The sequence below is a fragment of the Trachypithecus francoisi genome, unplaced genomic scaffold (assembly GCF_009764315.1).
Source record: "Trachypithecus francoisi isolate TF-2019V2 unplaced genomic scaffold, Tfra_2.0 Lachesis_group0, whole genome shotgun sequence".
Taxonomy (NCBI): domain Eukaryota; kingdom Metazoa; phylum Chordata; class Mammalia; order Primates; family Cercopithecidae; genus Trachypithecus; species Trachypithecus francoisi.
The window spans coordinates 57646876-57673967 of NW_022681453.1; the positions used below are offsets into that span (position 1 = coordinate 57646876).

At 53.2% G+C, this 27092-nt stretch overlaps 1 protein-coding gene across 3 annotated transcripts in view; it reads left to right on the plus strand.

Annotated features, from left to right (window-relative positions):
- FBLN2 (fibulin 2) overlaps nt 1-27092 on the plus strand; it is a 90581-nt gene that overhangs the window by 56207 nt on the left and 7282 nt on the right. Inside the window, exons 3-15 of one of the 3 annotated variants that reach the window (XM_033210775.1) lie at nt 4585-4696; nt 6025-6154; nt 10668-10848; nt 14299-14508; nt 15115-15228; nt 15945-16046; nt 17997-18137; nt 22455-22589; nt 23792-23929; nt 24868-25011; nt 25127-25255; nt 25776-25901; nt 26649-26765. In XM_033210775.1, the coding sequence (XP_033066666.1) occupies nt 4585-4696; nt 6025-6154; nt 10668-10848; nt 14299-14508; nt 15115-15228; nt 15945-16046; nt 17997-18137; nt 22455-22589; nt 23792-23929; nt 24868-25011; nt 25127-25255; nt 25776-25901; nt 26649-26765 (1779 nt within the window). The remainder of the gene's footprint in view (nt 1-4584; nt 4697-6024; nt 6155-10667; nt 10849-14298; nt 14509-15114; nt 15229-15944; nt 16047-17996; nt 18138-22454; nt 22590-23791; nt 23930-24867; nt 25012-25126; nt 25256-25775; nt 25902-26648; nt 26766-27092) is intronic. The other 2 variants (XM_033210776.1, XM_033210777.1) reach the window with 2 other exon arrangements.

Here is a 27092-nt window from a genome sequence, read left to right on the forward strand (position 1 = left end):
CTGTGAGAGGGTTATTTATTTGTTTGTTTGAGACAAGGTCTTACTCTCATCACCCAGGTTGGAGTGCAGTGGCACCAGCATGGCTCACTGAGGCCTCCATCTCCTGGGCTTAAGCAATCCTTTCCCCTCAGGCTCCTGAGTAGCTGGGAATGCAGTCATGTACCACCATGCCTGGTAAAATTTTTTCTTTTTAAGAGACAATCACACTATGTTGCTCAGGCTGGTCTCAAGCTACTGGCCTCAAGTGATCCTCCTGCTTCAGCCTCCCAGAGTTCTGGGATTACAGGCTATGGATTTTATTTCTGAAGAAGATTCTCTTTTTTCTAAAATCATCTTTGGAAATTTTATTCTAATACTGCCTTTATAGATTTGGAACTTACTTTTGTGTATGGCGTGATGTGGATCCCAGCATCATATATTAAATTCTTTCCCTGCTAAGTTTGAATGCCACCTTTATCATATATTCAATTCCCATATGTACATGGGTCTGTTTCTGAACTCTTTTCTCTTCCATTGAGCTCCTTGTCTTCTTGTTTTGATTATTAGAACTTTGAAGTGTATTCTGATACTGTTAGAGAAAGTCTACCTTCTCTGTTCTTATTTTTCAGAAATGTTCTCGGGTATTCTTAAACATTTCTTTTTTTGGATGAATTTTAGAATTAACATGACAAATTCTGTGACATTTACACTTTGCTTTGGTTGGAATCGCATTGAAGTTGTAGAGTAAGTAGAGGAGAACTGACATCTTTAAGGTACATATTAGACACATGATACGTATTTTGAATAAAGTGTACCTTGTACCCATTAGACAATCAAATTTTCTTCTTCATGTGGATCAAGCGTGTTTACTGTCGATTTATTTCTAGGTTTGTTTCTCTTTTGAATGGGAATTTTTTCCTATTAACTTTTCTATTTAATTGTTATGGGGGTATAGGAAAGCCACTAATTTGAGTGTGTTGTTTTTGTTTTTGGCTGTTGTATTATAATCATTATTGTTAATCATATTAATTCTAATAGGTTTTGAGTTTTGATTCTCTTGGATTGTCTAGGACAATGAAACCATAACATCTGCCAATAATGACTATTGCTTCTTCTTTCTATTATTTCTTTGGCCCTTTTTTCTTTCTTTCTTTCTTTTTCTAAGACGAATCTTGCTCTGTCGCCCAGGCTGGAGTGCAGTGGTGCGATCTTGGCTCACTGCAACCTCTGCCTCCTGGGTTCAAGCAAATTTCTTGCCTCAGCCTCCCGAGTAGCGGGGATTACAGGTGCACGACACCAAGCCTGGTTAATTTTTTTATATTTTTAGCAGAGACGGGGTTTCATCATGTTGGCTAGGCTGGTCTCGAACTCCTGACCTCGTGATCTGCTTACCTCGGCCTCTCAAAGTGCTGGGATTACAGGTGTGAGCCACCATGCCCAGCCTCCTTTTTTCTTGTTTTACTGCATTTGCTAGTATCTCCAGGACAATGCTATACAGTAGCATGGCCCATGGGCATTATTTTTGTAATATTTAATAATTCAGTGGGGGATGTGTCTAATGTTCCCCCATTGAGTATGATGTTTGCTATGTGCTTCTGGTAGACACCAGTTCTCATTCCTCTCCGTGCCTCAGAGCAGAACAGTAACAGGTTGTGATGGAGGCTGTTTTCCCTGTTTTACGGAAAAATAATGAAAACTAAGGAAAGCTTGGTAACTTACCATGCCTGCTAAGGTGACGCAGCCGATGACCCTCAGTGAGCTATTGCTCCTGCTGGAGTGTGCAGGTGCCGTCCTTTACGGCATCTGTCGCTCAGCCCTGTGCCCTTATGTGAACTGCTCGGGACATTTAGAGGGCTTTGTGGGCCTTAATACCTGCACAGCCATTCAGTCCTCATACAGAGAAGGACACTGAGTCTTTAGGGAGGAGAAGCAGCTGTCAGTGGTAATGCTGAGGTGTGGACTCAGGCCCATCAGGCTCAGAGGCACTCATCTGTTACTTGTTGCCCCCAGCACAAATGTCTAGGCATTCTGTATGAACTTGACTTAGGAATATCACTTTCAGACCTCAGGGGCAAGCGCTTGGGTTAATTATACTTCTCATTTCTTGGCATGGCTCTTACTATCCTCTTTGCAAGGCTCTCTCATGTTTTATTTATATAATAATATTTTATTTCCTTTCATCATCTTTCTCCGTTCCCATCCACCATCTCCATCCCCATAGCTGACAGTTTCATCTCATCAGTGTGTTTTTTGCTATCATGTGTTCTTGCAAAGTATGCATTGTTATTTTATGTGTGATAGTTTAAATTTGTATAGTAGAACTGATTTGGTTTCTTCCTTTTCTCCCTTAGTGCTGTGTTCCTCCACACTGCTGTGTGTCCATGCGTCCAGCTCATCCTGCTGTGTGTGTATCCAGTCTGTTGTTTCTGACAGCTCCTCCATGTAGCATGGCCCCAGAGTTTCCTCATCTTTCCCCCAGTGATGGACACCCAGGCTGTCCCCAACCCCCTTCCACAAATAACACTTGACATGGGCATCCTTATACTGGTTGTGTTATGGGCTGTGGTGGGGACTTCCCTTCCCTCTGAGGCACCAGAAGCAGAGCATCTGGGTCCTCGATGATGCCTGTACTTAACTGCATAAGCGATGCCACGTCTCTCTAGCTGGCCACAGTCTCCACTCCCACCCCAGACACACAGACATGCAGCAGTGTGGAGGAATACAGCACGAAGGGAGAAAAGGGGGTCCCCACCTCTGCGTGGCATTTCTTACTCTTTCTCATGTTTCCAGTTTAATGGATATTTTATTATTATTTTTTGAGACAGAGTCTCACTCTGTCGCCCAGGCTGGAGTGCAGCGGCTCTGTCTCAGCTCAATGCAACCTCCAACCCCCCTCCCCATCCCTGGGCTCAAGCAATCCTCCCACCCCAACTTCCCGAGTAGTTGGGCTAACTTTTGTATTTTTTGTGGAGTTGGAGTTTTGCCATGTTGTCTAGGCTGATCTCAAACTCCTGAGCTCAAATGATGAACCCATCTTAGCCTCCCAAAATGCTGGGAGTGCAGGTGTGAACCACCGCATCTGGCCTAAGGAATGTTTTACTTTGGAGTTCTTATTTTCTCGTTAATTTTCAAGAGTTTATTATGTTTTGTAGATGGCAATTCCTTGTCAGTTTTGGACATTCCAGAAACGTCTCCTGGTATGTCAGCAGTCTATTATATGTGTACATGGAATTCTTTGTTACACATATTTGAATTTTGAGGTAATCAAATTCATTAATTTTTGTAACCTATAGCCTGTGCCTTTGAGTTTTAAGACATTCTCCCCTCCCTTGACTCCTTCCAACCTCCCCAGCCACAAATACAGTTGAACCTTGAACAACTCAGAGTGAGGGGTGCTGACCCCACTAACAGTCAAGAATCCACGTGTAACTTTTGACTCCTTAAAAACTTAACTAATAGCTGACTGTTGACAGGAAGACTTACTGATAGCACAAATAGTCAATTAACCCATATTTTGTATGTTATATATATTATATACTGTATTTTTTTTTTTTTTTGAGATGGAGTTTTACTCTTATTGCCTAGGCTGGAGTGAAATGGCGTGATCTCAGCTCACCACAACCTCCACCTCCTGGGTTCAAACAATTCTTCTGCCTCATCCTCCTGAGTAGCTGGGATTACAGGTGCCTGCCACCGTGCCTGGCTAATTTTTGTATTTTTAGTAGAGACGCGATTTCACCATGTTGACTAGGCTGGTCTTGAACTCTTGACCTTGTGATCCGCCCCCCTCAGCCTCCCAAAGTCCTGGGATTACAGGCAAGAGCCACCGTGCCTGGCCTGTATTCTGTATTCTTGTAGTAAAGTAAGCTTGAGAAAAGAAAATGTTATTAAGAAAATCATAAGAGAAAATATGTTTACTATTCATGCAGTGGAAGTGGACCATCATAAAGGTCTTCATCCTTGCTGTCTTCATGCTGAGTAGGCTCAGGGGAGGGAGGGGCTGGTCTTGCTGTCTCAGGGGTGGCAGAGGCGGAAGAAGCTGCTGTGTTGTTCAGGGGTCAACTGTGTATTCAACATGAACCTTCCGTGAATTTCCTGGATGAGCTTAAACTTCTCTTGCTGCCACTGCTGCTGTTTTCTTATCTCTTGTCCTGTCGTAGCATCTTAGGTTGGGTTCCTTAGAAGCAGAGCCTGGGTTGGGGGGGTCTTGTGCACATGTTGGTTCATTTGGGGAGACCTCTCAGGAGAAACTCTCTGAGGAATGAGGGATGAGAGGCAGACAAAGCTGTGGCCCGCGTGCTGTCTGACCCCTTGGGAGCTCTAGAGTGTGAGTGGCCCCCACAGAGCTAACTGCTTTGAGACTGGGGGCTGAGCTCTAGCCCCATGTTAGTCTGTTATGGGCTGGGCTCTTCCCAGACCCCGTAGGGAGGACTCCACCTCCCAGACAGTTCTCCAAAGTTGTGTTGTGGGCTGTTAGCGACCAACATGCAGAGCAGCAGGGGTGGGTGAGTTTGCCTGCTCAGTAAAGACCTGGACAGGCCCCTGCACATCTGCTGGACTTGATGACCTCTGTATGGTGACTCTGCCTCATGTTGCTATCCACAGGCTCCACCAAGGACCTGATTGAGACCTGCTGCGCAGCCGGACAGCAGTGGGCCATCGACAATGATGAGTGCCTGGAGATACCTGACAGCGGCACTGACGGCAACGTCTGCAGGTAGGGTGGGCTCCCTGGAGCGGACAGAGCAGCCCATTTGCCTTCTCCAGAATCCTGCTTGCCTAGGACCCCAGGCCCAGGGCAGCCCAGAGAGAGTGCACCTTCACCTGCCTCTGGGGCATGAGGGCAACTGGGTGTGGCTGCCATGCGCCATCTGGCCAGGCTTTCTCCAGGCGTGGAAAGTCCAAGACTGGTCCTGGTAACAAACCAGCCACATAAGTTGGTAGCTGGCCTAGTGAGCAAGATCCAAGGAATGTACAGTTCGAAACAAGTTTTAAAGGACTGCTACCCCCTAGGAATAGCCGGGTGCTCCCCTCGCCGCATGCCGCAGTTGCTGCCGCACTTATCCCCTCAGGCTTTCTCTCCTCTGTCCTCTTCCTTTCTCCGCGCTGCTACCCTTGGGTCTTCAGGAGGCTGGCCTCTCGCTGTGCTCCCTTGCTGCTGTGCTTGTTGTTTCTTCTGACTCTGATATTGCAGCAAAGCAATCCTTTATCCCCATGCCTTCCGTTTTCCAGGCCCAGGAGAGCTCTTGGTCAGCTGCTCATGCTTTCTTTTTTTCTGGGGACCCTGTCTAACCTGCTCATTTTTCCAAATAAGAAAGATGAAGTTCAGAGAGGCAGTGTGATGCCCTCAAAGCCACACAGCTCACTGGCAGCGTGGCCAGGATTAGACCCCATGTTTCCCAATGTCCAGACCACTCTGCTTCCTGGAATAATTTATGTTCTAACCTTGTCTTTCCCTTCTGCCATTCCACCAAGATGGGGCTACTTAGAGCATGCAGCATTGGGAACCCTGGAGTTTGACGCTAAGTGGTCCTAGTACATGCTTGCATCCCTCTTGTGGATGTGCCCCACCTCAGGGGGTGCTGAGCCCTGTCCCCCATAATCCCGACCACCCTGTCCTGGCTCTGGCCTCTGCAGCTGACTCATCAGCCACCTCTGCCCCAGGCAGCCCAACAGTGACTGGCAGGCAGTGACCAGGGACCCGGAACCTGTGCTCCTCCAGACTGACCTGCCATCCTTTTCTGGGATTGGGTCTCTCTGTCCTCCCTGACTGTTGTGGGGGTGGAGACTCTGATGCCAACCCCTCTGTCTCCGAAGTCAGGGACATACAACTCCGAGTCCAGTGGGACCCAGGCCTGCATCTTCTTGGTTAAGCCAAGAAATGAAACCTGTGCAACCCAGTGGAGGTTGTGCCGGCTCTGCCACCTGTACTGGCTCCCTTGCTGTGGACCTTGGGCAGGGCTTCCCTCCTCTGAACCTCACTCATTTTCTACTCTGGGAGGATGGGGTGGGCGATTGGGGGCTGAATTGCCCCCTCTGTTGCAGGACAGCCCAGAGGCACTGTTGTGTCTCCTACTTGAAGGAGAAGAGCTGCATGGCCGGTGTCCTGGGAGCCAAGGAGGGTGAGACTTGTGGGGCTGAGGACAACGACACCTGCGGCGTCTCCCTATATAAGGCAAGCCTGACCTGTGGCCTTCTCAGTGGGGTGGGGCGGGGCAGGGCGGGAGGCTGGCCTGGGCCTGAAGGTCCTTGCGGCCCAAGAAGTTAGGCTGTCCTCGGGGCTCCTCCTGGGAGGGACCCTCACGCCTGGGGTGGAAGGACTCTTCATCTGTGCAGAAAACATCGTCAGTTATTATATTGACCAATTAATTCACAGAATATTTTTAGAGCACCAGTGTGTGCCCTGGGCCCTGTTTTAGGCATCAGGGATGTAGCAATGAGTAACACAGATGGCAGTTCCCGCCCTCCGGGGGATTTCTTTCTGGCCAGGAAGACAGAGGAAGATCACAATGAATATGTTCGCACCTGGCGTGTCGCAGGCGATTGTGCTAAGGAGGAAAACCTGAAGAGAGGCGGGATAAGCAGTGTCAGGGCTAGGGAGGGACTGCAGTATCAGCTGACAGTGGCCAGTGACAGCCTCATTGAGAAGGGGACATTTGTGCAATGCCCGGGGTGGGGGACGTCTGTGAAAATGCTTTCAGGCAGAGTGCAGCATGTGCGAAGGCCCTGAGGTCAGAGTCTGCTTGGCATGTCTAGACTGTGTGGCTGGAGTGCATCGAGTGACAGGGGCAGGTGGAGCTGAGCCCAGAGAGATGCCAGGGCTCCTGGCCATCATCAGAATGACTGCGGTTTGACTCTGAGTGAGGTGGACCCCATGAAGAGTTTGAGGGTCCCTTCTGGCAGTTGTGGGGACTGGTTATTGAGGGTGTTTCTCGCACCTGGGAGGTGGGATTGGGATGGGGTAAAACCCCACCAGGCAGTAGTGGTGCAGAGAACAGTGTGAGCTAACACACAGGCGAGGACGTTGGGAAATGGGGTGTGTGGTCTAGTGGTCTGGCAGCAGTAAAGATAGGCCACCAGGAGTCCTTAGGCTGGAACATAAAGGACAGTAAATGTTGAGAGCTTTGGGCTTCAAGCAGAGTGTCTGTAAAGCCGTGGGAGGGATTTGCAGCAGGAGATCAGGTTGTGTGCTCGAGCTCATGGGAGCCACTTGGGGATAGGGTGTCAGTTTGGCTACAAGTAATTAATTTCCTGGAACACTGGTTTTTCTATCATATGCTGCAGGCTGGAGGAAGGCAGGGCTGAGTTCGAGGAGTGAGCAGCTCCATGGTCGTCAGGAACGGGGCACAGGCATGGTGGTCTTGTCCTGCCAGCTCTCATTTGCCACCTCATGGTCCAGGATGAACTCCAGAAAGGGGCAGGAGAGCCCCCTTGTTTTAAATTATTATTATTATTATTATTATTTTGAGACAGAGTCTCTGTCACCCAGGCTGGAGTGCAGTGGTACGATCTCGGCTCACTGCAACTCCACCTCCCGGGTTCAAGCAATTCTCCCACCTCGGCCTCCTGAGTAGCTGGGATTATAGGCATATGCCACCACGCTTGTCTAACTTTTGTATTTTTACTAGAGTTGGGGTTTCACCACATTGGCCAGGCTGGTCTTGAACTCCTGACCTCAAGTGATCCACCCACCTCGGCCTCCCAAAGTGCTGGGATTACAGGCATGAGCCACTGCATCCGGCTTAAATTGTTTTTGATCGTGGTGAAATACACATGATGTAAAATCTTAACCATTTGTAACTGCACAGCTCGGTGGCATTAAGCACATTCACATTGTTGTGCAGCCATCACCAGCAAGCATCCAAGGAAGTTTCTTATCTTCTCAAGCTGAAACTGTTCCCATTGAACACTAAACTCCCATTCCCTCTCCCTGTAGCTCCTGGTAACCACCATTCCACTTTCTGTCTCTGTGGGTTTGACTCCTCTAGGGAACTCATGTAAGTGGAATTATACAGTGTTTGGTCTTTTGCGTCTGGCTTATTTCACTTAGCATCATGTCGTCAAGGTTCATCCATGCCCTGTGTAGCAAATGTAAGTGTTTCCTTCCTTCTTGAGATGGAATATATTCCCTTGTGTGGACAGACCACATTTTCTGTATCTGTCCGTTCATCGACGGACACTTGGGTTGCTTCCACCTTTTGGCTATTGCGAATAATAATGCTGCTGTGAACATGAGCAGAAGAAGAGCTCCCTTTTTTGAGGGTGGACTGTAGTTCTGCTTAGATTTCATTGGCTGGAGCTTCATTTCCTGGCTACATGTAACTGCAAGGAAGACTAGGGAATGTGGTGTCTTTATTCTGGGAGGTCAGGTGCCTCACTGAACGTGAGAAAGAAGGGAAACAGATATTGGGATGGATAGCTGGCTGTCTACAGCAAGGCGACGGCAAACTAGGACAGTGGCACAGTTTCAGGAAACCTCATCTGGATTGAGGAGCGGGGGAAGGAATTGAAGAAGCCCACGGTCTCAAACCTGGGTGATGGTGACAGAGGCTGCTGGATGGTTCTGGCATTTGGGAGAGGATTTTGACTTCAATTTTGGTCATCTTAGGGTCATCTTTTTCCCTTAAAACCACTAGTATTAGTGATAGGACCCTGTTGACAGGGTTTAGAAACGTTTAGAATCCCCTTTTCTGTCTTTATATTTGACCCTGGACCAGTTCTCTTTTCCTTTTTTTTCTTTTCTTTCCTTTTCTTTTTTCGACGGAGTCTCACTCTGTCGCCCAGGCTGGAGTGCAGTGGCGCCATCTCGGCTCACTGCAAGCTCCGCCTCCCAGCAGGTTCATGCCATTCTCCTGCCTCAGCCTCCCAAGTAGCTGGGATTACAGGTGCCCGCCACCATGCCTGGCTAATTTTTTGTATTTTTAGTAGAGATGAGGTTTCACCGTGTTAGCCAGAATGGTCTTGATCTCTTGACCTCGTGATCCACCCACCTTAGCCTCCCAAAGTGCTGGGATTACAGGCATAAGCCACTGTGCCCGGCCAGTTCTCTTTTCCGAGCCTCAGCTTTTCTATCTGTAAAATGAGGATAATAATCCATGTCTTTTTGAGTGGTTGTGGGGATCAGAGATAATGCAAACTAAGTGTTAGTTTGCAAACTAAGCGTGATGGGCCTTCATTAGTGGGAAGTGTTCAACACCTAGAGATGCAAGAATAGAGTATCGGTTAGCTGTTGCTGGGTAACATACATTCCAAAACATAGTGGCCTGTTGCTGGCTTAATGCATGAATTTGTGGTCAGCCGAGTACTTCTGCTGACCTTAGCCATGCTCAGCTGATCCTGGGGGCGGGGGTAGGTGCTTGCTTATGTGGCTGCCGTCAGCTGACAGCTCCACTGGAGCTAGATGACCTAGGATGGCCTCAGCTGGGATGACTTGTCTCTGCTCCCTGCAGTGTCTCAACCCCCAGCAGGCTAGCATGGGCCTGTTCAGTTAGTGGATGTGCAGAGTTCCAAGAAAATAAATAGAAGCATTCAAGGTCTTTTGAGGCCTAGGCTAAGAACTGGCACACCATCACGTTTATCTCATTCTATTGGCCAAAGCAAGACAGAAGGCACAACCAAGAGGTTGGGAAATACACACTTTCTTTTAATAGAAGCAGCTGCACTATCACATTGCAAAGACAGTGAACACAGAAAAGAGTGAATAATTGGTGCTGTTATTGCAACCAGTATACCACTGTATTTTAAAATAAATAAAACCAATTTATTTTTGAAGAAAAGCAGCCTGGGCTGGGGTAGATCTACATCTTTAGGAACCTAGTCTTCTATTTTTATGTTTAATTATCTTTAACTTGTAGCTTCCATCTTCAGGGTTACTTCATGGCCCAAGTTGGCTGCTAAAGCTCCAACCATCACATATGTGCTCCAAGAAGGAGAAAGAGGGGGAGCAAAAGCTATGTACTTGATTCAAGTAGAGTCATCCCCAGTTTAAAGCCCTCCTGAAGGCTCTGCCGAGTGCATCTATCTATAACTGCAAAGGCCCCTGGGAAATGCCATCTTTTAACTGACTTGAGTAGAATTGGGGTTTGCTAGTAAACATAAGGGGATAATGAGTGTGGCTGGGGGGTTAGTTTAGTTCCTTCCACAAAAGGCCGTTTATTTATTATCTGTTTCAAAAGACTTATGATAGTCCTACCCTGTGCCAGAATTGGGAAATAGAGGCAGAGGACCTCTCTGCCCTGGGAGAGTACATAGTTTGGCAGAGGAGATAAGAAAATGATGAATTCAGCCAGGCACGGTGGCTCACGCCTGTAATCCCAGCCCTTTGGGAGGCCGAGGTGGGCGGATCACGAGGTCAGGAGATCGAGACCATCCTGGCAAACACGGTGAAACCCCATCTCTACTAAAAATACAAAAAATTAGCTGGGCGCGGTGGCGGGCGCCTGTTGTCCCAGCTACGTGGGAGGCTGAGGCAGGAGAATGGTGTGAACCCGGGAGGTGGAGCTTGCAGTGAGCCGAGATGGTGCCACTGCACTCCAGCCTGGGCGACAGAGCGAGACTCCGTCTCAAATTAAAAAAAAAAAGGCAAGAAAAGAAAATGGTGAATTCACCTCCATTTATCAGTCCTTTCCCTGAGCCTAGCTCCAGGCGGGGGCCAGGGATTGGGCAGTGATAACTGTCTCTCCTTGCAGCAATGCTGTGACTGCTGTGGGCTGGGCCTCCGCGTGCGGGCTGAGGGCCAGTTATGTGAGTCCAATCCCAACCTGGGCTATCCATGCAATCATGTCATGCTTTCCTGCTGTGAGGGTGAAGAGCCTCTCATAGTACCTGAGGTCCGCCGACCTCCAGAGCCCGCGGCTGCACCACGGAGAGGTGAGTGCTGCCCTTCCCTGGCTGTGACATATGGGGCGAAGGCTGGGTGACCTCTGGCCTTCTGTGGAGACCCTGGGTCCTTCATCACCTGTGGCTTGACACAAGCTCTGCTCTAAACAGAGTTCTGAGGATGGTGATTTCATTGTTTTCTGTGGATTACCCACTCCACCCACCTAACCACCAACTACCGCCCATCACCCTTTCACTGTCCACTCACCACCTTCCCCTCTCTTTGTCTATACATCTTCCTCCCTATCTATTTTGTCTGTACATCTTCCTCCCTATCCACTTACCAGTCTGCTCTTTTTCCATCCATTGCACTTATCTCCCACCCATCCTCCCATCCTTTTGTCCATCTCTCCATCCATTCGTTCATTCACTCCGTCAATCATCCTGTATCCCATCATCTGCCCATCCATCCATCCATCCATTAATGCATCCATCCATCCACCCACCCAACTACGTACCCACCCAATTATCCATCCATCCCTCCAGCCACCCACCTACCCACCCATCCACCCATCCATCTATCCATCCATCCATTCATCCATGTATCTGTCTACCTATTCATTATCCACTCATCCGTTTTGTCTGTTTATCCATCCATCCATCCATCCATCCATCCATCCATCCATCCTGCCATCCATCCATTTTTCCATCTACCTACCCATCCATTCATTCATTTATCCATCCATCTGTCTGATCATCTATTCACCTATCTATCCATTCATCCATCCACCCACCCACCCATCTGTCCATTTATCCATCTGCTTATCCACCCATCCATCCATCCATCCTTATTGTCCTTGGTGTCACCCCCTTCTTCTTCCTTTCTTGTGCTGTGACCACTGTTCCAGCTGCCATGTCCAGTCCCTGTCCCCTAGCCAGGGCTGTCTCCTGGACCCATGTCCATTAGCCTTCTCTGTGCCTGGTAGGTCTGCAGGAGCCTGATGAGGGTACCCCAGTGAGTCAGCAGATGTCCTTTATGTACATGGGCTTTGGTGGCTGTGGGGCTGGCACCATAAGATTCCTGGCAGGTCTGCTTTGTGGGTATCCACATGTTCAGCCTCAACTGGTTGGGGATCAGAAGTCCAGGTGGGTTCTAGAACCACTAGCCCAGTTTTTTTGCTGTCCCTATGGACCATCATCTGGGTCCCCTGTGGATTTGTCCTGGGCACTTCATGGAGTGGGAATTAAAGCCACAGATGAGATCCTCGTATCAAGATTAAACTCATGGCCTCTGGAGTCAGGCAGACTTGGTTGGAATCCCAGTTCCTTTGTTTACCTGGGGCAAGTCACACAGAAGGAAGGCTCTTTCTCAGAGCCTTCATTGTGGCATCTATTAAATGGTGTTGTATTCTTTACCTTGCTCAGTGCAAGGATGAATGAGAGGATGCCTTTCAAGGGCTTTTGGCAGTGCCTAGCGACGCACTCAGCGTTGCCACTACTGTTGCTGTTACCGTTGCCATGCTTCAGTAGCTCAGAGGGGGAAGATGAGGCCCAGAGAAGGGCAGGATCTTGCCCCAGGCACATGCCGGGTCTTTGGCACAGCCAGGACTGGACACCTTGGCTCTAATGACTCTCACTTTTGCCCCAGGCTTTCTGCTGCCCAGAGTTTTATCTAGACCCAGTCAGCCTTGGCTTCAGTCAACCCAGATCTCTGTCACTATAATGCAAGATGGCAGAAGTCTGTGCATAGGGATTAAGATGCCTGCTGTCCACAGGTGCCAGGGCCCAGGAGATCATACAGGAAGAGCTCATATCCTGTGAGGTACAGGTGGGAGAACAGATACCTGGATCTCCCATCAGGGTGAGGCAGGGCCAAGTGCATGGGGGTTGGACCAGGCCCAGCCTGGGCAGATCAACCAAAACAGATGGACCAACCACCCTCGCTCATCCCATGTGGGTACAGAGAGTAAGTCGAGTCCAAGAAAATGCTACTTGCCGAGATTGGCTCTAAGGGGCTGGTTGAGTACTGGTGTGAAGGCCAGGTTAGCACCCAGAAGAGTCTGACCGAAGGTAGAGTTTGGGAGGAAGTCTGGCTTCAAAAGTCAACGGGCAGGTGGGTGGAAGGGAGGTGGGCAACAGAGTCAGGCATGATCCAGGCCAGAGATCAATGTTCCCTCCTTCTGTGAGGAAGGTGCTGGTGAGGGTGAGCTGAACCTGAATCCGGAGGTGCTGTCTAGCCTGTGGTGTGCTAGGAGGAGTCCTGGGCCCAGGTCTGTCCGCCGCCTGCCTGCAGTGCTGAGTCTCTGCAGGGCCAGACCACCAGCCATCATGGCCCTGTCTCGAGGCACCGGCTGGGACTGATTGGGCCTCAGCTTAATGTAAACACCCTCCATATGAAACACGTTCCTCAGACGTGACTTCATGCAGCTACTCTCTATGTGGGCTCCACTGCCTGGATTGGGTGGGAAGGGCGGAGGCCCTGGGCTGGCACAGAGCTTAGAGGGGCTGTAGGCCTCTCCCTGAAGTCCTAGCTGCATGCTTTCCCCACAGCTGTTAAACAAAGAACTTCCCAAGGAAGCTCAGCCCCAGGAGCCTTCTCTTCCACTCTCACCTGTTCCCCAGCACAACCCTGGGAGATGGGTTTATCCCAGAATCTGGAGGCACAGAGAGGCCTAGTGCTGCCCAAGTTGACCCAGCTAGTAAGGGCCCAGGTCAGTGGTCACATCTGATCCAGTGGAGCCCAGATTTGGAGCTCTTTCTGCTGCTAAGGAAGGTCCTCCCTGATGTCACTGAGGTTAGGGGTCTGAATCCATTATAACACTTTAGTGAGAGCTTCCTTGTGGATCTGACCCTGTCCTATTGTAGGGGACGCAGTGATGAAGACTTGGACCTGGCTCTGATGGGTTCATTCTTACTGTTTGAGGTCTGTTCGTTCATTTGTCCGTCCATCCGTCCGTCTGTCCATCCATCCATCCATCCATCCACCCACCCACCTACCAATCCATCCATCCGTTTGTCTGTCTGTTTACCTGTCCATCTACCCATCCACTCATCCACTCATTCATCTACCCATTCATCTACCCATCCCTCCATTCAGCCACACACCCATTTGCCCATTCACTCACGTATCCATCCACCTACCCATCCTTCCATCCACTCACCCACCCACCCATCCACTCACCCATCCGTCTATCCATGTACTCATCCATTCATCTACCCATCCATCTATCCATCCACCTACCCATCCATCCATTCAGCCACACACCCATTCATCCATCCACCCATGTATCCATCTATCCACCCATCCTTCAATCTACCCATCCACCTATCCATCTATCCTCCTTCATTCATCCACCCATCCATCCTGCTTCATCTATCCTTGCTGTCTGCTGGGCACACAGAGGCCTTGATGAGGACCTGCACTAATTTCCCAAAGCTGGTGGTCTCAGCCACCTACTCTGACCAAGCCGGCTCTGTCTTGAGCTCTAACTCCTGTCCTAGTTTCAGAGGCAGAGATGGCGGGCCGAGAGGCCCTGTCACTTGGCACAGAGGCCGAGCTGCCCAACAGCCTGCCGGGCGATGACCAGGATGAGTGCCTTCTCCTCCCGGGAGAGCTGTGCCAGCACCTTTGCATCAATACTGTGGGCTCTTACCACTGTGCCTGCTTTCCTGGCTTCTCACTACAGGATGATGGCCGCACTTGCCGCCCAGGTAAGGGCCCTGATGGCCAGGGCAGGGGCTGTGGGCAGGGCTGATCTTGCCAGGGGAGTGTGGCATTTCTGAGGTGCACACTGTGGGGTCCTTCACCTCCTGCTACCCCATACGTTGGAACCCACAGAAGCCTGAGGCCTCCAGTGATGGGAGATTTGTGAGGCAGGGAAAATAGAAGCTTCCTTCCTGGAGCTCCATCTGCAGGGACCTGGCCCCAGTGCCTTGTCCTATATTTGAGTGCAGGGACAGGCTCTTACCAAAACCCAGCTATCTCCCCAGTGCTGGGCCCATGGTGATCCAGAGGGATTTCCTCCCAGCCAGTGGTCCTAGAATTGATGGTTGGTTTTTAATCTAGACACTCTTTTTCCTTTCCCCCCTCTCTTCTTCCTTGCCTCCTTTCCTTCCACCCCCTCTGCCCCCAGTAGCTGAGATTGATCTTTCCCAAGGTATATGCACACTTCAAATCTCATTTTCCTCTCCTGTGAAATGGGGTGGGGGATTAAACGTCAGTGCTCTGCGTGAGAAGGGCAGGTGCCTGGAAGTGCCTGAAGCCTGGCTGAAGACCTGAGACCTCCCCCAACCCCCTCTCTGCTCTACCCATGATAGAGGGTCACCCTCCCCAGCCAGAAGCCCCACGGGAGCCTGCACTGAAGTCCGAATTTTCCCAGGTGGCCTCTAATACCATCCCGCTGCCACTGCCGCAGCTCAACACCTGCAAAGGTAAGCAGTGGGGGTGGTGTCTCCAGGACAGGACCCAGGGTCCAGGGAGTGGGTCTGGGCTGCTTGCAGGTGATGAGCTCTCTGGTGCTGGATATGTACAAGATGGCCCCTCCAAAGGGTGTGCATCTGTTTTGGGATGATGGGCTTACCTGGGACTGAGTGAGGAGCTGAGGAAGTCACTGAGGAGATGTGATGTGGGGGGCAGCCTAGGGCCTGGTGTGTGACCCCAAACAAGCCAATTAGCTGCTTTTTGTCTCCATTCTTGTAACGTTGAGGTAGTCATCTCCTGGTTTGCCCACCGGTTGTGGAGACTGTGTTCAGCGATGCCTAGAAAGCCCTCTGCTTTATTGTTCTTCTCATTCCCTTCCCCCACTTTTTTCCCTGCCTCCTTCCTTTCTCTTCCTCCTTCTCTCTTCTCCTCCATCTCCTCGCTGTTCTTGCTGTCACTCAAGGCATGGGCTGGGATCTGAGTGGTGGGGGAGGTAGACCAAGAACATCGTCCCTGACGCCAGATGGTGTTGGAGCAGACTTAATGGATGAACCTATGGAAAGGATCAGGAGTGGGGTTCCTTGTCTCCCAGCCTCCTTGCCTGCCTGCCTCCCAGAGGCGTTGTTTCTGTGTCTCACTAGTAGGTTAGAGCCAGGGATGGGGAATGAACCAGTGTGGGCCAAGGCCAGGGCCTGGTGGTCTCTGATTTCTGTGTGGTTTTCTCCAGACAACGGACCCTGCAAGCAGGTGTGCAGCACTGTTGGGGGCTCAGCCATGTGTTCCTGTTTTCCCGGCTATGCCATCATGGCAGATGGCGTGTCCTGTGAAGGTGAGTGCCTTGGGGTGCCCTCCTACCTGTGCAAACCTGAGTTGGCCTGTGATGGGGGCCTCCAGGTAGGCGTGGCTGGTACCTAAAACCTGCTGAGTTTGTGCGGGAAAAGTCTTGGCTGCTATGATGAGCACCCCCAGTGGAGCAGGTTAAACAGTCACTCCCTCTCACTGTATGTGCGGTGTGTACATGCACTCCAGGCTGGGCTGCAGCGGGCTGCAGAGGAACAGGGCCTGGGCTCCTCCCATGGTGTTGCTCCACATTTCCTGGAGCAATGTTTCTCCCGCGGAGTGTGCACCTGAGTCCCTGGAGGCCTGGGTCAAACAGGCGGTCCTGAGATTCTGCTGAATCCCCAGAGATCGAGTCAATAGGTCTGGGTGTGTGGGCCTGAGAATTTGTGCTTCTAATGAGGCGATATGGGTGCTGCTGGTCTGTGGACGCTACCTCCACTCTCCTTGTCCTGGAGGGTTGCCCTGGTCTGTGCAGCCATGTCCAGGCCTGGGTGGAGAGGGGGAAGGGGAAGCAATGCCAGTTGTTTTAAGGGCAGCCGGAAGTGTCCCCAGTGGGGAGTGGGAGGGAGGCTGGACAGCAGGAATGCCTGGCTGAATCTGTTCCCAAATGAAGGACATTGGTGATGATTAGCTCTCCAAGGATCACATTCCTTCCACCCCCGTGACCCTGCCTAGGTCTGGGTCTTGTCTCTGTGGGGCCTCTGTGGGTCAGGACCCCCCACTGTAAAATGAGGCCATTGGATCCAGCACCTGCTGGGTTGGTTCCCACAGTGAATGGCATCTGAAGAACCAAGCTGAGAGGTCTCAAGACTTCACCTCCTGCCTGGGGGCAGGACAGAAATGGAGTATGCAGAGTCTAGGAAGTTTGGCAGTTCTGGCTCAGAGATGAGACCCTCATGGATGTCTGGGGAGAACAGAGTCAAGTCTGCCTGGGTGAATACCCACATCCCTCTCAGAAGCTGAAAGCCCGTGTCCATCCCCAGCTGAGACTATGTTCTGATGTGGACAAACACTGTCCTGTGAGCCCAGAGAGGAGAGTAGACTTGCCCAGGGTACTTGACGTGGCAGTGACTGGCAGGCCTTCCTCTCCGATGCTGGGGGCAGCTCTCAGGTCCAGGTGGTGCTGGGTTCTCTGGGCCCCGCTCCCCATCTCCCAGGGCCCTGAAGATATAAGGGCTGCATCTGTCCTGGGGCAGGCCTCTTTTGGGCCCAGCCCTGTGAGGCCCCTCTGCCTGTGCTGGTCATGCAGCCTGGCCCATGTCTGCACATCGCCAGGACCCCCTCCCTCCTCTGGGGGCCCTGGCAGTGAAAGCCAGGGTCCAGGCCACAGGTTGCAACGGGCATTCAGAGGGGCACCTGCCCTGTGGAGGAGCACTGCTCAACTCTGCTGCATTGGAAATAATCAAGTGAGTTCTAAACATGTTGAGTACAAGAATGTTTAAAACACTTCCAGATTTCAGGTTTCTCTTGAAACTATGTGAAATCTGCATACAAGGTGTCCACACCCCTGTCCCCTTTTGGATGGAGCACAGACACTCAGTGTCCTGGAACCCCTGCGGGCCCTTCCCTGGTTTATGTTTCTGGCCTGGTCTAAGTACTGGACTTTGCAAGCTCTCAGTGGCATGGTTCTCTTGGCGCCTGTGGATGTGGGAAGTGTCGAGTGCGTACGGGAGGCATCCTTTGGTCCTGTCCCCACTGTGACTGTGGGCAGCCACCCACCCTCTCTGAGTCTCACCTTGCCACCATCCTTACTGGGGCATTGGGGATCTGCTCTGCACACTCCGGCTTGGGCCCAAGGCCCAGCTACACACAGTCAGGCGGGGAGGCCCCAGGCAGGCCCCTGCCCCTTGCTGGGTCTCATTCTCCTGTCACTGATGCTCCGTGGCAGCCCATGCCCCTCTAACAGTCCTTCTGTTTTTCCTCCTGCGGCTGCCACTAGACCGAGACGAGTGCCTGATGGGTGCTCACGATTGTAGCCGGCGACAGTTCTGTGTGAACACCCTGGGATCCTTCTACTGTGTCAACCACACAGTGCTCTGTGCAGATGGCTATATCCTCAATGCGCACAGGAAGTGCGTGGGTAAGCCAGGGCCCCACCTGCCGCCCGCCGTCACAGCTCTCCGCTCTGCTCCACGCCAAACCTGCCACACTGTGGCCACATGCCAAAGGGCCTGCCCTTTGCATGTGAGCTCTCAGCACAGCCGGCACCGCAGTGCTCCATGTCATGCCCTTGTGTCCTGGTGTCTTGTCCCGCTTGGCTGCCAGCTCCACCCGGAGGCTGCTTTCCCCAGGGACGTGTCTATGTGTCAGGGAACTGGATGTGTTGGCCTAGTGGATCATGGACCCCACCTGGGCTGCAGGCAAATGAGGGGGTCAGACATGCTGGGAGAAGGATAGCATGTGTGGGGTCTAGAGGCAGGAGGCCTGGGCTCCAAGCAGGCCCCCAGAAGCTTTGTGGCCTTGGATGAATGACTTGTCTTCCCCCAGCCGTGGTTTTCTCATCTGTAATAAGGAGGCTGTTGATCCTCTTTTGACAATTGTGTGACGTGTGCGGGGTAGCACAGAGCCCGGGCACCGTGAGCATGCTATAACAGCTACATGCCTTCCCCAGGGTCCTCCGCAGAGGCTGGTGGACAGAGGCTGGGGTCCAGCAGAGCCCCCCTTGCACACCAGCTTGGCATTCCTTTGCTATATGACCTCGAGCAGCAGAGCTCTCCTCTGAGCCTCCCTTTCCTCCCCTCTGACCGTGGGGCCAGAGGACTGGGTGCGGGCTCATAACCGGCATCTGGCCTGCACATCGCCTGGGTCGGTGCTCAGTGATGCCTCTTTCTTCGCCTCTCTTAGGCCCCATGTGGGCCAGGCGCCAGGGCTCTGGGAGTGCTCTGTGCATACGTCTGCAGCCTCTGATATTTTCGCAGAGGACTGTAAGCCCTTGTCCTCCTCCAGTTTGTGGTCCCAAACGAAGATAGACCCAAAGTAGCTGGGACTCAGGGCAGGCTGTGGTAAATGCCATCACAGAGACACGCGCAGAGGGCGAGGTCATTCCAGCTGGTGGCATCGGGTTAGCATTTGGAAATCAGGAAGGGTATGCGGGGTGGAAGGAACAGCTCGAATAAAGGTGTGGAAGTAAGATCAGAACATAGTGTGTTTAGGGCATGTGACCAGAGCCCCATTTGTCTTCTCTGTGCTTGGGGACCATGTCCAGCCTGGACATATTCCCTTCCTTCCTCGCCTTTCACCGCTGGGCACATGAGCCCATGGTGCTGGGCTGAACGCCTGCTACAGACATGTTTGCCCTAGGCCTCTAGCTGTCGGCACAACATGCGCCTCCTGACCCTGCTTGCCAGCAGCCAGCCGGCTCCTCCTGTCTGTGTTGGGTCCGTGTGTGTGCGTCTGGGAAGGCGGATCCCACCAGGGCCCACGAGTACCCCTCCCATGATGCTCTGCCCTCTCACGATGCCTGAGTATGCAGGCTCCTCTGGCTGCCTGGAGATAAGACCTCACGCTAAAAGGGATCCCCAGGCAGCTGCAAAGTGGGTTCTGGGAATGAAAGAGCAAGGGCACATTCCATTCAGCAAAATTTATGAGCTCACACGCATTCCTTTATTTCTTTCCCTCCTTGTTCATCCTGTACAAACCCGTCAGCACCTCTTCTTCATCCTTCCATGCCCCTCGCACACGTGTTCATGCCGTCGTGTTAGCACCTGCGGCGCATTCTTTCCGTCATTTGTACGTCCACAAATGTCCACTGGGCTCTCCTGCAGTTCATTTGTTTGCTCTGCACTTGTTTATTAACCCAGGCAGGTGAGATGGGAGGCTCATGCTAGGATCAAGAGTGTGGCCTCTGCAGCCAGACTGCCTGCCTGTGCTGAAATCCTAGCTCTTTCAATTTCTAATATAAAGCCTTAAAACAGTTGGTTAAACTCTGAGCCTGTTTCCTCATCTGTGAATGAGATAACAGCACCTACCTCAAAGTGTCATTGTGGGGATTAAATGAATTAGTCCATTTAAAGAATTTGCTAGTCTTGTGACAGCATTGTTATAATTCAGCCAGTGTTACACTGAGGCAACCTGCAGAGGTAGTAAACTCCCCATCACTGGAGGTATGTAAATCAAAGTGGGACAGTATTGGGTGCGACCTGTGCCAGGGACTCCCCTGTGTTTACCATTTGCCTTTTGTGGTCTGTACTTTGAAGACTGTCTTGGGCAGAGGGATAAGTGTTTCAGGTGGGCTGGGCTGCAAGAAGATGTGAGGGAGGCAGCCCCCAGCTCTGAGCCCCCCATGAAGTGGTGCTGCAGCAGTGCCTGAATGATGGGGCAAGGGTACAGCTCTGGGCCGGGCGCTCTGACTTCCGTTCTTGATCTGCCACATGGCTGTCCGTGTGACTCTGGTCCAGTCACAGCACTACTGGGAGGTTGATTTCTTCCTCTGAGAAATGGGGCTTGCAGAACGATGTCCTCTAAACCACCTGACCCTGGTGAGCCTCCGCCCATGGTGCTGCTATTTATTACCATAATTCCTCCAGGCTGTGGGAGGCTCCTTGGGTTATGGGCATTTCTGGGGTCCTGGGAATGGTCTCCTCCTATAAGTCCAGCCTATAAATCAGAAGTCTTTATCTTGCCCAACCAAGCCTTCCTTGGAAACCACTGGCCCAGAACTGTCCCTTTCCCTCCTCCCCATTCCCAGCCATCCCCAGGTCTGCCTGGTCTGACACTGTTTGGTTCACCTGTGAGTTTGGAAGGGTCTCTTTCCCCAGGGCCTTGGCCTCCACCTCTCCACCTGGTCCCCTAGTCATCCTTGTAGACTCAACTCGAATGTCACCACTCCTGAGAAGTGGCTCTGATGGTCCAGACCACAGTGGGTAGTTCTCTGGCCGGAGCCCCCAAGCCTCCACCTGCCTGTCCTTGAGGGCCAGGGCTGGGGCCGACCCACCCGCTTGGTCACAGGAGCCTAGCACAGAGTTATGTGTGTGGAATGGATAGACAAGGAGAGGACTAGTGCACCTGACTGCCGCCACAAAGTGGAGCACCAGGAGGGAGTAAATGGGTCTGCCCTCCACACTGGCTTGGCACCGGCCTTGGGGCAGTTTCTGAGTTGGTGGCCCCTGTGGCCCCTGGGCAGTTTCTGAGTTGGTGGCCTCTGTGGCCCTGGGGCGGTTTCTGAGTTGGTGGCTTGTGTGGCCTGGGGGTGGTTTCTGAGTTGGTGGCCTCTGTGGCCCGGGGGCAGTTTCTGAGCCTCTGTGGCTCCCCACCTCCCTTATGCATCCTCTCTCTCCTTCATTGGCTTCTCCTCTCCCCAACTGCGTATCCCTGGAATCTCCCAGGAGCTGGTCCTTGGCCTCCTCTCTGTGTGCTTCTCTTCCCTGGGTGGCCTCAGCCATCTGACCATTCTCAAGTTAGTATTCCCACTCAGACCCCTTGTGTGAACTCCAAGGCATGTCCTTGGCTGCCTCTTCACCCTCAAACTCTCACGGCCAGCAGGGTTCCCACCTTCCCCCGCAGCCTACACCTCATAGCCGGCCCTCTCTGCCACCTGTCGAGCTGCTTGGCCAGAAGCTCTGGGCCCCTCCTCCCACCTCAGTTTTATCCCATCCATCAGTGGGTTTTGTTGGTTCCAGCTTCACAATACCTCAGAATCCAGCTGCTTCTCCCAGGCCATAAAAGGTAGTCCGAGCCACTGAATCTCCTGCCTGGATTCTCACCCCTATTCTCCAGCCCCTGCCAGGGATCCCTGCTCCAAATAAATCAGACCACTCTCTCTTCTGCTTGGAACTCTCTGTGGCTCCCACCGTTCCTCCTGCTCCCCCTCTTTCTCCCTTCTCTGCCCTGCAGCACACCCACCTCCTAGTGGGCCCTTGAACCTGCACAGCTGGCTTCCTTCTCAGGGCCTTCACGTCCCTGACCCATCTGCCTGGTCTGTCTGCATGGCCCAGTCTGTCATCTTGTGTCATCTTTGCTCAGATGTCTTCTTTTCTGAGAATCCATCCCTGACCCACCCCCCGGCAACGCCCCCCACTGTACCTGGGCACTGCCTGTCTCCTGTGTCCTGCTCTGTTTTGTCCATAGCACTCAGCACCACCTCCATTTATGTTTGTTTATGTATTTATTGTGTCCTTTCCCCTTGAGTGTCTGCCCCACAAGGGCAGGGATTTCTGTCTTGGTCACTGATGTACACCCAGTGCCAAGAACAGTGCTTAGTGCATAGCAGGCGCTCAATAAATCTTTGTTGAATGAAGGGATGTTTGGGTGCCGAGACATCAGCCACATCTCTGAATGGTGAGCACCTTGAGGGCGGGACCTGGAGCTCTCTCCCTCCTGGTGGCCCGAGGTCTGCTGGCTGCACTCAGCCACTGTCCTAGGGACTCTGCAGCTTCTGACAGCCTCGCTCTCCCTGCAGACATCAACGAGTGTGTGACAGACCTGCACACGTGCAGCCGGGGCGAGCACTGTGTGAACACGCTGGGCTCTTTCCACTGCTACAAGGCACTCACCTGCGAACCAGGCTATGCCCTCAAGGATGGCGAGTGTGAAGGTGAGAAGGGCCCAGAAGGACCAACTGGAGGCCCTGCCCAATGGCCAGCTTTGCCCCACCCCTCCCTGGCCCCACCCGTGTCCTGCCCTGGCCACGCTCAGGCCTGGCCGTGCCCCTCTCCATCCCCTCCTTTCTAGCAAGCTCCCTTTAGTTGGGTTTCCTGCTGGTGGGAAGACCCCACGATGGTGGTGTTTGGGGCAGAGATGGGAGTCTGAGGCAGGGTGAGGGCAGGCTAGGTCCACCCTGGCTTTGCTCCTGCCTGCTGATGTCTGGGTGCCAGTTATGCCCCTTGCTGTGGCCTGGTTTGTACATTGAGGTAGAGCCCACAGAGGGTTCATTCCGTCCCTTTCACTGGAAAATTCCAGCCTTCTAAGCAGAGGGAGGGGTTTCATCCAACCCTTTCAACAAGTACTTCCTGAGCTGTTCTTACGTGCCTGCCAGGTCCTGGGTACCAGGGATCCAGGGTGGGGTGCTGTGGCCCTTCTCTGACCTCGTGGTGGGGGCAGTGGAGTCCACATAGGCACATGGAGATGGCAGAGTGACTGGGGGCGGGGGCCCCTGTAAGTGGTGGGTCCAGGGAGGCCCCCAGAAGAGGTGGTGTTGGAGTTGAGACCTGAATGAGAAGCTTCAGGCAGAGGGGGCAGCATGCCAAGGCCTTTTGGGTGTGGGGAAGAAGCGCTCTTGGCATGTTCCAGAAACAGAAAGTCTCCAGAGTTGAAGCCTTGCTACCTGTGCTACCTCCCTAAAGTGTGAACACATGACCTTACCTTACAGATTTAGGCACATGGTGGGGACATCCCCACTTCTGCCCCCTGCAAGTATGGGACAGCGGCTAACAGAGCAGGCTTGGGAGCCAGTCCCCCAGGTTCTGGCCCTGGTGCAGTGCTCCCCAGCAGTAGAGCCTTGTCTGTGCCTCAGCTTCCCTGTTTGTAAGATGGGGCTTGTCATGACATCTACTTCTTTGGGCTGAGAGTGCCCAGAACAATGGTGGGACCAAGGAGAAGTGCAGTAAACATGGTTATGTTGCTATTACTCCTGGGACAAAGGCCATGCCAGCAACAATGTGGCTCTGCCAGCTTCCCGGAGAGATCTTTGTAGCCATCAGGGTCATGGGTCTGTGGGCAGAGATGTGTGGGCAGGGCTGCTGGGTGTAAAGGCAGGACCTGTCCCCCAACCCTTGACACCCAGCCTCTCTGCTGCAGATGTGGATGAGTGTGCGATGGGCACGCACACCTGCCAGGCGGGCTTCTTGTGCCAGAACACCAAGGGTTCCTTCTACTGCCAGGCCCGGCAGCGCTGCATGGATGGCTTCCTGCAGGATCCTGAAGGCAACTGTGTGGGTGAGTGGGGGCTGCAGCGCTGGGGATCACCAGCCTAGGGCTCTACTGGAGGCATTGCGGGGGCTTTGAGGGCTTTAGAGACCAGGGAGGCCTGGCTTGCTGCTCCATTCCTCTCCCAGCCCCCTTGTCCCTACCTGTGAATGGGCATGTCAAGTGTTCACCCCTGGGGGCACCACTGCCCCCAAAGTGTAGCTGCTCCTATTACCCTGAGCTGTTGGCTGAGTTATTATTCAGTGGCCTCTGTGAAGCTATCTGGATGTGAATGAGTATCCAGTTTTTTTTAACCAGTCAGCAGTGGCTATGTGATAGATCATGACCTGGCACATACATCTACACACATCCAGGAAGAACTGGAACACAAATGTCCCCACACAGTACTGCGTGTGACACCCACTGAAATTTCCCATTTTTGGAGAATGCTCCTAAATTCTCTAAATTTGGAGTGAGACCTCCTAGAATGATTCCGTGCTGCACTCGAGGGTTGAGACTTACAGTTTTACAGACGCCGGCCTAGTCCCCAAGGGGGTCTGAGATTCAACCCGCTCTGCGCCCCGCAACAACTCCTTCCCTAAAATGGGTTGCTAACTTAGTCTCTGTGCCTCTAAAACGTCTTGTTAATGTGCTGTACTTCCCCGGCACCTATACCCCTGGCACGTGGTTGGTGTAGTTATCCTAGCACTCAACCTCGATCCCGCCCTGCCTCCAGCTGCTCTGTTGGGCAGATGTGAGAGGGCATAGGGCCAGCCAACAGGAACTTGGGTTCTGGGAGGTGTATCCCTTGGGTAGTGGGGTACAGAGGTGGGACAGTCTGGCCCTGCAGCTCTGACCAGGGCTGGTCTGGAGCCTAGGACCGACCCCTCCCAGTGTGGCCCTGGGAGGGGCAAGGGCCTGGGAGGACGCCATGCCAGGCTCCCTCTCACCTACACCTGCCTCTGCAGACATCAATGAGTGCACGTCACTGTCCGAGCCATGTCGGCCAGGCTTCAGCTGCATCAACACAGTGGGCTCCTACACGTGCCAGAGGAACCCGCTGATCTGCGGGCGCGGCTACCACACCAGCGATGATGGGGCCAAGTGTGTGGGTAAGGCCAGCCGCCCCCACCCTGCCAGCCAGCCCGGCCTGTCCGCTTCCCCACCCGTGGGAGGTGTGTGTGGAGGGAGCTCCAGAACTCAAGGTACCCTGCTCACCCCCCACAGACGTGAACGAGTGTGAGACGGGTGTGCACCGCTGCGGTGAGGGCCAGGTGTGCCACAACCTCCCCGGCTCCTACCGCTGTGACTGCAAAGCGGGCTTTCAGCAGGACGCCTTCGGCCGGGGCTGCATCGGTAGGTAGGCTGGTGGCCAGGACCCGTGGGGAACACCTGGCTGGGCCCCTGCCCTCTGTTCACTCCACCTCCCCGTGCCCAGCACCTCCACTGCCTGAGTGGGGCCCACCTGCTGGAGCCCCCAAGGCCGCCTTCCAGCTGGCCTCATCCTCCTGCTGGGCCTGCCAGGGCCTGGCTCTGGCCCCCGCCCCCACCTTCTCAGTCCCTCCTGTCTCATCCTTGTGGCTCTGCCCCTCTTACTCTGGTCTTTCCTGCCTCCCTCAGTCTCTGTCACCATCTCTTCTTGTCTCTTGCCTTGCCTGTGTCTGTCCCTCTGGCCTCTTCCTCTTGCCTTCCTCCGACACCCTTGCTGTCTCCTCGCCACCTGGTCTCTTTGCCTCTCTCTTTGCCTGTCCTGGCCTCTCCCTGTCTTTCCTTCTGGGTCCCTTTCCTACTTAGCCTCCCCTTCAGCCCTGGATGGCCCCTGGGGGAGCTGGCTTCAGGGCCACCCACCCTGTGCCTGCTGCCTACCCTCCCACAGACGTGAATGAGTGCTGGACCTCACCAGGCCGCCTGTGCCAGCACACGTGTGAGAACACACTAGGCTCCTACCGCTGTTCCTGCGCCTCTGGGTTCCTGCTAGCAGCCGACGGCAAGCACTGTGAAGGTACGCTGGCCCTCATCTCTGACCCCATGCTGCCTGGTATCCGCAGGGGGCAGACCCACCGTGGAAAACCCAGAGCCTTTCCCCACCCTTCACTCTCACATGTTCACCCACGCTGGCCCCTCCCTCCTCCTCTGTCTGACCCAACCCTCTCTGGCCTCCATGCTCACCTTTCTCCTGTTGTTTTCTGTCCTGAATTCCCCTGCTGAGGTCCTGGGGCCTCAGCTCCCTCAGTCCAGAGAGGCTGGGTCTCTGTGTCATCTATACCCACAAATGGGGTATCTGAGGCCTCCAAGGTCCGTGTACCCACCTGTGCGGGATGCGCCTGTGGGAATCCCGCTGAGGGAAGGGCTGTAACATTATTCCCATATGTGCTCATGGTGCTTTTGGCCCAGCTCAATGGGGACTGATGTGGAGTAAGGCCACCAGGCTGCTCAGTTGAGGGGGCGAGGGGCCAAGCTAGAGGGCCATGGGGTCTCGGCCCCATTTACCTGGCATGGTCTTTCCCAGCCCCTCCCCAGGCTGGAGGAAATTCCCTCATTTTCTCCTGGTGAGGTGAGTTGGCTGAGACCCCTGGGAGGCCACGGATCCCTTCCCAGTCACCGGGCCTGGCAGGAAAGCTGGCCCTCGAATGGGTCAACCCCAGTCCAGCCCAGGGAGCTCGGTGGGCCTGGCTGTCAGACTGTATTTGGATGGGCTCTCCAAGGCAGACTTGGGCCCTGCTATGACTGCCTGCTGGTGTCCCTGCAGACGTGAACGAGTGTGAGGCCCAGCGCTGCAGCCAGGAGTGTGCCAACATCTATGGCTCCTACCAGTGCTACTGCCGCCAGGGCTACCAGCTGGCTGAGGATGGGCACACCTGCACAGGTACCTTCCCCTGTCCAAGGGCCGCCTTCCAGAGAGGCACTCCTTTTGCTTGTGCCAGGCTCCCCGAGAGTCCCTCCTGGGCCATGTATACAGAAAGGTTTTAGCATCAGATCTGAGTTCAAGCCCCAGCCCTGCAGCTTCCTGGCTGTGTGACCTTGGGCAGATTGCCTCTCCACTCTGACCTCAGGCTTCTCCTCTGTAAAATGGGAATAATGGTCCCGACTTCAGGGGGATGAAGAACTAAGTTTACATAGGTGCCCGTGACTGGCATCTGATTGTCCCCTCAGCTGGTAGTAGGAGTCAGGGAGCAGCCCTCGGGCATGAGCA